The 10094-nt window shown below is 41.5% G+C and overlaps 2 protein-coding genes across 2 annotated transcripts; one reads left to right on the forward strand and one right to left on the reverse strand.

Annotated features, from left to right (window-relative positions):
* Positions 1-547: 547 nt before the first annotated feature.
* On the reverse strand, positions 548-8248 carry aco2 (aconitase 2, mitochondrial). Its single transcript, XM_086063685.1, has 17 exons — positions 8187-8248; positions 7168-7310; positions 6631-6889; positions 6458-6550; positions 6229-6387; positions 5923-6073; positions 5718-5822; positions 5525-5616; positions 4936-5041; positions 4655-4812; positions 4508-4581; positions 4322-4433; positions 3064-3342; positions 2805-2996; positions 2599-2731; positions 2407-2528; positions 548-1531 (listed from the first exon to the last, which is right to left on the reverse strand). The coding sequence occupies exons 1-17, from the start codon at positions 8220-8222 to the stop codon at positions 1397-1399; spliced, it is 2349 nt and encodes a 782-aa protein (XP_085919811.1). The 5' UTR covers positions 8223-8248; the 3' UTR covers positions 548-1396.
* A 432-nt stretch (positions 8249-8680) lies between these two features.
* Positions 8681-10053, forward strand: phf5a (PHD finger protein 5A). Its single transcript, XM_086063689.1, has 4 exons — positions 8681-8817; positions 9228-9251; positions 9607-9773; positions 9870-10053. The coding sequence occupies exons 1-4, from the start codon at positions 8766-8768 to the stop codon at positions 9957-9959; spliced, it is 333 nt and encodes a 110-aa protein (XP_085919815.1). The 5' UTR covers positions 8681-8765; the 3' UTR covers positions 9960-10053.
* Positions 10054-10094: the final 41 nt, after the last annotated feature.

Below are 10094 nucleotides of genomic sequence, written 5' to 3' on the forward strand. Positions count from 1 at the left end.
GTGAATTTGAATTGCACTTGTTAAATTTTCACTAAGTGCAAAGTACTGTTATTGCATTTCGATTATTTTCCCCCTTCCTTTAATTTCTGCCTTTAAACGCACATGTCGTAATCCGGGAGTGACAGGCTGTGTTTCTACAGCCATCTCAGCAAATTAGAATACAGCGCACGTGGAAAATTTTAGTTCAGTCGTTCAATTCATGAGGAGAAATTCTGATGAGATTCATTTCACACAGACTAAAACATGTTTTCTTTATATAATTTTGACGATTACATCTTAAATGGTAAGAAAACTAACACATTTAGCATCTCAAGTCCTAAGAAACCATAAGATATAATTAAAAAAAAAAAAAGTAAGAATTGACCTTCTCAAAAGTATTTTAATGAATTTAGAAAATCAGTTCAAATGTGAAATTCGCTCGGGTTTTCTCCGGATACATCCGACATTCCCAAAAGATGCCCGTACCGTTTTTTTTTCAATTTCCTGTTACTGAATAAGATAAGCAAGCCTTCTCACTCCTTGGCAATATATAACCACACAAATCAAATTAATGAGCCGAGATCTGCCAGTATTTATTCTACAACCCATCAACTGGGAGAAATTAGCCACACATAGACAGACACTTCACATGAAAATGAATTACAGCCAGTGAGCAAATAATCATTTTATGTTTAAATGTGACCTAAATTGACTACTGTTTTAATTTGCCATTATGGAGAGAAAAATAAAATCTCTCATCATCTGCACACACACAAAAAAAATAATAATAATTTGACGGTTTCATTTTTACATACATACAGAATTCAGTGGTAACAGTATTATATCCCCTGGAACATTTCCATGTTGGGAAAAATCCTAGAAAATAAATATAGTAAAAGGGGACATTTTCGCATTCTATCCTTAAAAATGACAGTATAAACTGAGGGTAACAGAACTTTAACAAATGGTGAAAGCATATTTTGAAATCAAATGTTTGATACAATCCAAGAAATGCTTAGTGGACATCACAAAATTGGTTAAACTGCTTTGAATAGTTCTATCAGTATAAACTGTTACACACTCACACACACAGCTGGAGTGAAATATGCGGCATGTACACCACCACCACAGCAAACTGATTGAACAAATGGTATCAAGCTGGACAAGGTCCAGTGGTCACGTTCTGACCCGTGAGCACAGAATATTCAAAGCTTCTAAGAACAGGATTAGAACCATGACCACGGAGAGTTGCTATCGTTTGGCTGGACACGAGTGTGACATGTTAAGATGTCCGCGAGGTATCCCGACGCTTCAGTCTGATGCAGATCATGAAACAATCTTTACATATTCCTTCCTGACCGTTCCCGCCAAAATCTTTCCCCACCTAACCCCGCCCCCCCACAGTCTTCTTCATCTCTCAGTGCTTTAGCTTCTTCATCCTGTTGAGAGCGGAACCGGCCTTGAACCATTCGATCTGCGTTTCGTTGAAGCTGTGGTTGAGTTCCAAGACGTCTTCGGTGCCGTCGCTGTGCTTCACGACGGCGCTCAAAGGCTGAGGGGGAAGGATACGGGAAAACTTTGTGAGTAAGGCCGTCGATTTAACTTTTGCGTGTAATCACCCACCCAGATAGTCCCAACATGTTGAAGTTCAAAATGGCACCATCCATCATTTCTAAATGATTATTGTCATTATGTGGGAGAACATTTTTTATAGTGCGCCGGTAGTATGTTTAGCTCCATTGACTCACACTTTTTTTTTCTTTTTCTTTTTTTACACACATGATGTGTTATAGTGCATTTCCCATGCTTAACCAATATATTAATTCAGTGGGGCCTAAACTAAATTTAGAAAGAAAAAAAAACACGAGTTGAGTCTTAAAAGCCACCACCAGGTGGTGGCAGAGGGCAACTTATTTATTTAGTTTTGCTTGAGCTGACGTATGTCTTTGCCAAGTGACCATACTTGCATCAAAACAAGCCGGCATGGTCGGGATTGAGAGAACAGGCCTGTGTGTGTGTGTGTGGAAGCAATAACACTCACGAGCACACGCGCATGTGTGGGTGACGTGTGTGCGCGCATGTGTGGTCAAAGGGAAAATTCTGATGTGTTTTATGTGCCTCATAGTTAGTTTTGCTCATTGCACACCATAGAGGGCATAAAAAATAAATACATAAAAACTATAACCTCAAACGTATTGTCTGATGCCACTGAACATCTTAAGTGGTCGAAAGTTAAAAAAAAAAAAAAAAAAAAAAAAAAAAAAAAAACATAAATGACAGTTATCACACTTTGAAGAGAAGAGACAATTTTTGGCTAAAATCCTGCGAGAGGGGTTAAAAAAAAATTCAAGTATTTTTGAGGTGGTACTTTGTGTCAAGAGTCTTGAGATCTAGTTTGTCTCGAACTCCAAATGTTGCCCCTCTCACCTTTCCGGGAGTGAAGGTTTCGAGTCCTTTAATGGAGATCTTGTCATCGGGGCAGATTTTCTCATAATCTGACGGGTTGCCGAAGGTCAGAGGCAGCATGCCCTGCTTCTTAAGGTTCGTTTCTGCAAAGGGCGCAAAATGTCAGCCAAGCTATGTGGTACAAAAGATGTGCTTGACATTGCGCTGCTGTACCGTGGATTCTGGCAAAGCTCTTGACAATAATGGCTCTCCCTCCAAGATGTCTGGGCTCCAGCGCGGCGTGCTCTCTGCTGGATCCCTCGCCGTAGTTGTCGTCTCCCACCACCACCCACGACACGCTGTTGGCCTGCATACAACGCAGAGACCTTGTCCTTCTATTTCACACAAAAAAAATGAATCAGTCCCTCTTCGGGCCTCACCTTGTAGTGACGGGCCACATCGGGCACGCCCCCGTACTCCCCCGTCAGGTGGTTCTTCACAGAGTTGATGGCGTCGTTCTCGCTGTTGACTGCGCCGATCAGCATGTTGTTGGAGATGTTGTCCAAGTGGCCGCGGAATTTCAGCCAAGGGCCGGCGGCGCTGATGTGATCCGTGGTGCACTTGCCCTTCACCTGCATCACGGAAGACTTTCCTTAACGCTGTCACAGAGGAGACATTTCTCATGTACGAGGATCCGACCTTGATGAGAACCCGCAGGTCCTCCAGGTCTTTGCCGCTCCATTGGTCGAAAGGCTCCAGCAGCTGCAGTCGGTTGCTCTGAGGGCTGACGTCCACCCTGAGGCTGACGCCGTCAGCGGGCGGGTGCTGGTAGGTGTCCTGACCCGGATCAAAGTCTCTGGCGGGGAGTTCGTCTCCATTAGGAGGCTCTAACTTGAATTTCTCACCGTTGGAGGCGGTCAGGTAGTCGGTCTCTGGGTTGAAGTTGAGAGTTCCGGCAATGGCCAAAGCGGTGACAATCTATGAGAAATGACACACAGGAAATGAACTCATTCACTCCCAGCCATTTTCACTGAAGCAACCCCCTTCGCTCCCGGCAGGTTTACTAGATTTTGACTGATTTTGCAAGGCACACAGAATATTGTGTTCTATTGCTATCAAAACATGGAACCTACCAAAAGAAAGATTAGAGTATCTTCTTTCATCAGAAAAAAAACCCATATTTGTATCTGTTTCTATTTTGTAGCAATTAGCATTAGAATATAGCTAAGTCTCATCAATATTTACATTCCTGGTGAAAAAAATGGCAAAAAGAGCTTGTTGCGACATGGCCCCTTACACTATGCTGCCACCTGCTGGCCGTTTTTTTTGTAATAACTACCATTCGCTTCACTTTTACCACATTTTGTTATATTACAGTCTCATTCCAAAATGGAATAAATTATTTTTTCAAAATAAATTCTACACAAAATACCTTGAAATGACAAAATGAAAAAAAATGGGGGGGGGGCATTTTTGTAAATTTATTACAAATAAAAAATAAATTGTTATAATACCTTTTTTCACATTGTCATTATGGGGTGTTGTGTGTGTGTGTGTTAAAAAAAAATCAATTTTGGGATGAGACTAACACAAAATGTGGAAAAAGTGAAATGCTGGATGCACTGTAGATAAAAGTTTTCAATGCAGTGATTTTTTTTTATAATCAGGGATTTAAGCACAATTTGGGTTAGGGTTATTCTCCTCTAAAAGCCTACGATTGTGTCCTACTATTACTGCATTAACAACATAAAATGTTTATTGAAATAAACACACGTAAATAAATAGGTGTATTAAATGAGACAAAAATCAACAACCTTAAAATCATTAAAATTGTTATTTTAAACATCGCCCATAAAATTTACGAAAGGTTTTATGATGCAACCAATTCACAAGAAACGGATTATTTCCATTGCCCTTGAGAAAACGAATAACACCCCTTAACGTTGAGTATGTTTACCTCAGGGGACGTGACAAAGGCGTGCGTTGCAGGGTTGGCGTCATTCCTGGCTGTGAAGTTTCTGTTGAAGGAGGTGACGATGGTGTTCTTCTCCCCTTTTTTCACATCACGTCTTCACACAAACAAACGGCGTTAGCACCAAAAGGGACCTCATATAAACAATTTTGCAGCAGGGTTTCGTCCCACCTGTCCCACTGTCCAATGCAGGGTCCACAAGCGTTGGCCAAGACTACACCTCCAACGTCACCAAGGATTTTGGACTACATGAAAAGGATCATGTGAGATTATAATCTAAATGTGCAACATAGAGAAAACGCATCCAGCATCACTCACGTAACCGTCTCTCTCAATGGTGGCGCGAATCTGCTCCGAGCCGGGGGTGACCGTGAATTGAGCTTTGCACTTCAGGCCTTTGTCCAAAGCCTGTTTTGCCACGGAGGCGGCGCGGCCCATGTCCTCGTAGCTGGAGTTGGTGCAGCTGCCAATCAGACCTAATACCAACACGCGAGTGCAGATAAATAAAAAATTCCTCCGTTTACAAGATGGTGAGGAAACAATCTGGTTTACATGTAGCAAGAAAAAAAAAAAAAAAAAAAAAAAAAAAGACTTCCTACCAACTTTAACCTCCAGTGGCCAGCCGTTCTTCTGCGCCACGGCGCCCACGTCAGACACTGGGTGAGCCAGGTCGGGGGTGAATGGACCGTTGATGTGGGGCTTTAGCTGAGGAAAAAAAAACAAAAAAACATTTTGGCACATATACTAGATTTTCATCCATCTTATTTTCACATTTGTATTTAAATAAATAGACAAAAGATAAGAGGTTATTAATTTCATGTAATTTTAGGTTGAAACACTATATTGGGTTATAAGACTGTCCATATCACAAGTACTGTTAAAAAACACATTTTGACTTGATTGGCCAATGATTTTTATTTTTTGTTTACTTAATTTCGCAAAAGTTAAATGTAATCCAAAAAGTCAGGTTGTACTGATCAATAAGATTGTATCATGCCTTAAAAGACAGTTGGGGGGGTTAGTTATTTAATGAAGGACTGTGAATGTAAAATCTGACCAGGGATCACCAAATAAATGGCTCTAAAAAATGATCAATCCTACTTTCTAAGGCACGTTTATCTGGTGAAAGATTTGAGGCGAAATATGACAAATGAGGAATGCAAAGCGACCTTCAAAATGTGCACTGACCGTATCCAGATTGATCTCAATGACCTGGTCGTACTCGCAGCCTTTATCTGGCACCAGCAGATCCATGTACTCGTTAGCCAGAGCAGCGATCTCTGAGGGGGGATGTGATTACGAATCAATAGCTCATATTTACAATATTTATCCTTATTACGTTTCTGAACTCAAACTTAAAAAAAAAAGGCAAATAACATACGGCCACGCCCAGTCTTTTCCAGATAGGTCTTCATGCGGTGGTTGTAGGGGAACACCGAAGTTGTGGCGCCGATTTCCGCTCCCATGTTGCAAATGGTGGCCATTCCTGTTCACAAACCGTATTACAAAAGCCACTACAAAAAGCCTAATAACAACAGGATAGAAAAGCCCATTTTCCTTTAAAAAATAAAAATAAAAAGTCACACCAGTGCAGGAAATGGAGTCAACACCGGGTCCGTGGTACTCTACAATAGCTCCGGTGCCGCCCTTCACCGTCAGAATGCCAGCCACCTTCAAGATGACATCTTTTGGTGACGACCAGCCAGAGAGGGAACCCGTCAGCTTGACACCGATCACCTTAAAAAAAAACAAAAAAAACAGGACTTTATTTGGGATTAATCGGGGCACTATGATGAACTGAATTTGCATTTTATTTGAACTAAGATCAGAACTACAAACGCGTCTTTCTGAATAATAAATAATAATAATAATAAAACGTTCCCCTGTTGGACCTTGGGACATTTGAGCTCCCAGGGGATCCCCGCCATGACATCCACAGCATCAGCGCCTCCCACTCCGATGCAAATGGAACCAAGTCCGCCACCGTTCGGCGTGTGGGAATCTGTGCCGATCAGCAACACACCTGGATAGGCGTAGTTCTCCAAAATGATCTGAAAAGAGAACATTTCTTAGCTAACTTGCACTCAAATCTAAATTTAACGTTACATCCCAATTCTTTACCTGATGGATGATTCCAGAACCCGGTTTCCAGAACCCAACGCCGTATTTTGCACCAGCACTTGCAAGGAAGTTATACACCTCTTGGTTTACTTCCTGTTTCGAGACGAGTACCCATGATGCTTTTTTCTTTCACATCCTCTCTCCAACAGCTTCCATGCATTGCGCCAACTCACCTTCGCCCTGGCCAGATCCTGATCGCCGCCGATCTGGGCTTCGATCAGGTGATCGCAGTGGATGGTGGAGGGAACCGCCACCTGCGGCAGGCCGCTGCTGATGAACTGGAGCATGGCCATCTGGGCGGTGGCGTCCTGCATGGCCACGCGGTCGGGACGCAGGCGCAGGTAGGTGCGCCCGCGATCGATTTCCTGGTTATGGGGGTCATCCAGGTGGCCGTATACGATCTTCTCTGACAGGGTGAGAGGTCGGTTGAGTCTGGGCGGGAAAAATGAGAGCAGGCGTTATTTGACAGGTGCTACCTTATATCCAAATATCCCCCCCCCCCCCAAAAATAAATACATCTAAATTTCAAGTAAATTGATATCTTTCATCACTTATCAACGCATAAATAAACCATGGTAAAATGTGTGTAAATCTGCTACACAGTTGACAAAACGTAGGCAGGAGTTCACTACATGTGCTGTTGCGGAAAAACTGTGCCAAGGTGCAAACAAACATGAGGCTGGCAGCGCAAGATGCAGGTAGGCGCTAACCTCTTTTGCACGACGTCAACATTGGACTGGAGCGTCTCGTAGCTGACGAAGGAGGTGGGCTCGAAGCGGCTCATGGATACTTGGGCCTTGGCTCTGTAAGCGGCCGCCACATGCAAGCGCCGTGCGCCATGGCCCAAGGCAAGCTGGGGACAACAGCAAAGACATTCACACATTGGAAATAAAAGCGAATCAGTTATAGCATAGGTACTAAATGCGCAGCAGAAATGCTACATGAGAAAAAGCTTGTCTTTCTTCTTTCCGTGTGGACCAAAATACTTCTACTGTATTGAGATTTACAAGATAAGCATGGTTATTATAAGACTCTATTTTCATGTGGTGAGACATAAACAAAAGCACCTGCCGCTCACAAATCAAACTGAGCGACCAAACAAATGCTTCAAACGGCCAATTGTAACTTAATATGGAGCAAAAATAAAGCTACATTTGTATTGCCGCTCCATCACCGTGTGAAATTTTATGTGATTTATTCTTTAAATACATATAAAAATTCATTAAACTAATCTGATGCATATATGTTTCCCTGATGTAACTGATATACCATTTTAAGCCCAAATCAACACAGTTCTCTGTATGCTAACTTGTATATTTAAATGCACTGTTCATTGTACAGCTGTTAAAAGTGTTTTGGTCAGTCCTTCTGTTCTACTGCACGTCTAACCTTGTGGTAACCTTGTCAAATCAAATTAAACGCCGCGCACTATATAAAATTAATTTAGTGTCTTGTTATATTCAAAACAAAACAATTGCGTATTTTAAAGTAAGTGTGTGGTATGATTTTTAAAAAGTCAGCGCGATGCAAGTTGTTGCCCTCTGAATGCGCACAGAGGGACACGATGACCCGGCGAGCTAGCTGCTACCGGCTAAGAGCCGCAGAACGCCACCCTAAAGCGTTTTGTTCCCTTAAACACACAACGATGGAGGATTATAATGCAAAACATTAGAATGACAGCCTCCACAACTTCAGTGACAGGACGAAAACAAGCGAATGTGTCTCATACCTGAAGCCGCGCGACGGTGAGACAGTAAGTTGCCATTTTGTTCACTGACAAAGATGTGGCGATTGCTAGTGACGTCACTGATTTTATACGGCAAGTGTGGCTGGTCCTTAAAGGACAACAAAAATAAGATTAATAGCGTTATTCTTGCTTGACGTATATCGCTATCATGACATAATAATTTGCACATAGTTTAAAAATTAATTTTAATAAAACAGTTTGACATATTTTCAGTTAAATATCTGGCAGCAATCATTGAAAATGCAGTGTGTGTTTTTTTTTATTTAGCTGAAAGGATATACACCACCGCGTTAGTTGGTTGTCTGTGGTTACATTTATTATATGTATTAATATATGATATAATACCATTATAAATTTCCAAATATTTTTAGAAACAGAAGCAAATACTTAAAAAAATTTGGGGGTAAAGGACGCAACATCAAATGACCAAAATTAACTGCAATTCCTATTTCAGACACTACGTGGCGGTAATGTAAAGTCGACGTACTATGGTTACGGGTTCAAAGGTGAAAGTTGACTCTGCGAGTCTGCACCGCTACGCTGGCCCTACGTTAGCCAACAATGGCAAAGCATCATCCAGACTTGATCTTCTGCAGAAAACAAGCCGGTGTTGGTATGTTTTATTTATTACTACGCTGTATAAAACATTTTACTGTTTTTTTCCTCCGCGACTGGTCGTTCTTGGCCATCTTTTGTACGAGTTAATGCTATCAAAATTGCTAACAGTTGCAGCATGTACCTCATTGAAACACAGCTTCGGAGTTAGCTTAGCTTGAAGGTAATGAATGAACATTATCGTGCCGATTTTTGTATATAAGCAGGCGTTAATGTGTGGAATAGATATTTATGATGTGAAATGAACAGTTGACTAACTACTGTTTTATTTTTCAATTCTGTTGAAGGTAATGAATGTACATTATCGTGCCGATTTTTGTATATAAGCAGGCGTTAATGTGTAGAATAGATATTTATGATGTGAAATGAACAGTTGACTAACTACTGTTTTATTTTTCAATTCTGCAGCCATCGGGAGACTTTGTGAAAAATGTGAGTATTTGTTTATTACTACGTGCATGTAAACAAACACAAGCTAAAGGGGTTTATGTCTAATGTACTGTTACGCGCATGAGTGATTACCTATAAGAATTTAACCACCCTGAAATGGTTGTAATTACAGTACGTTATTAACGTAGTAAGAATTAAAGCAAAAGTTGCAATACTTTTTTTTCTTCTCCAATTTAACCTTTATGTATCCAGGAAAGACAACAGGTTGTATTTTGCCATATTCATCTCAAATTATAATCCTGTATCTATAGTCTCGCGGTGGCCTTAATTACTCCAACTAATCCAAAGAACATTTTGCCTAACCAGCTGTATATTTGTACCTTTTTTCACTCTTAAGGCGATGGAAAGTGTGTCATCTGTGATTCGTATGTGAGGCCGTGCACACTGGTCCGTATCTGCGATGAGTGCAACTACGGCTCCTACCAAGGACGCTGCGTCATCTGCGGAGGGCCGGGAGTGTCAGACGCATATTACTGTAAAGAGTGTACCATCCAGGAGAAAGATGTCAGTTGTGATGCATTTCACTCCATCACTAAGTAATTGGAAAGCGCAGCATCCGCTGTCACTACACTGACACTCCGTTGTTCTCTTATTTTACAGAGGGATGGCTGTCCTAAGATTGTCAATTTGGGAAGCTCGAAAACAGATCTGTTCTACGAGAGGAAGAAGTATGGCTTCAAGAAGAGGTGAAGACTCTGTGACCAGTCTTCTTCTTCTTTTTTTTGTCTCGTAGTTCCGCCAAGACCTTGATTTGATAAACGATTTCAATAAAATCTGATTTATATTCCCGTCTTTGTGTTTGAATGCGCGGATCGGCCATAAATC

Source organism: Leptonotus elevatus, chromosome 20 (assembly GCF_054856555.1).
Source record: "Leptonotus elevatus isolate MCC_2025b chromosome 20, RoL_Lele_1.0, whole genome shotgun sequence".
Classification (NCBI taxonomy): Eukaryota; Metazoa; Chordata; class Actinopteri; order Syngnathiformes; family Syngnathidae; genus Leptonotus; species Leptonotus elevatus.

What these genes read in the sequence shown, in the direction of transcription:
- aco2 (XM_086063685.1), bottom strand. Translation starts at nt 8,222, where the DNA reads ATGGCAACTTACTGTCTCACCGTCGCGCGGCTTCAG. An exon ending in AGGATCTGGCCAGGGCGAAG is followed by an intron (nt 6,551 to 6,630) that starts GTGAGTTGGCGC and finishes GTCTCGAAACAG; the next exon opens with GAAGTAAACCAAGAGGTGTA. An exon ending in TGCATTGGACAGTGGGACAG is followed by an intron (nt 4,434 to 4,507) that starts GTGGGACGAAAC and finishes GTTTGTGTGAAG; the next exon opens with ACGTGATGTGAAAAAAGGGG.
- phf5a (XM_086063689.1), top strand. Translation starts at nt 8,766, where the DNA reads ATGGCAAAGCATCATCCAGACTTGATCTTCTGCAGAAAACAAGCCGGT. An exon ending in CAGAAAACAAGCCGGTGTTG is followed by an intron (nt 8,818 to 9,227) that starts GTATGTTTTATT and finishes TCAATTCTGCAG; the next exon opens with CCATCGGGAGACTTTGTGAA. An exon ending in CGGGAGACTTTGTGAAAAAT is followed by an intron (nt 9,252 to 9,606) that starts GTGAGTATTTGT and finishes TTCACTCTTAAG; the next exon opens with GCGATGGAAAGTGTGTCATC.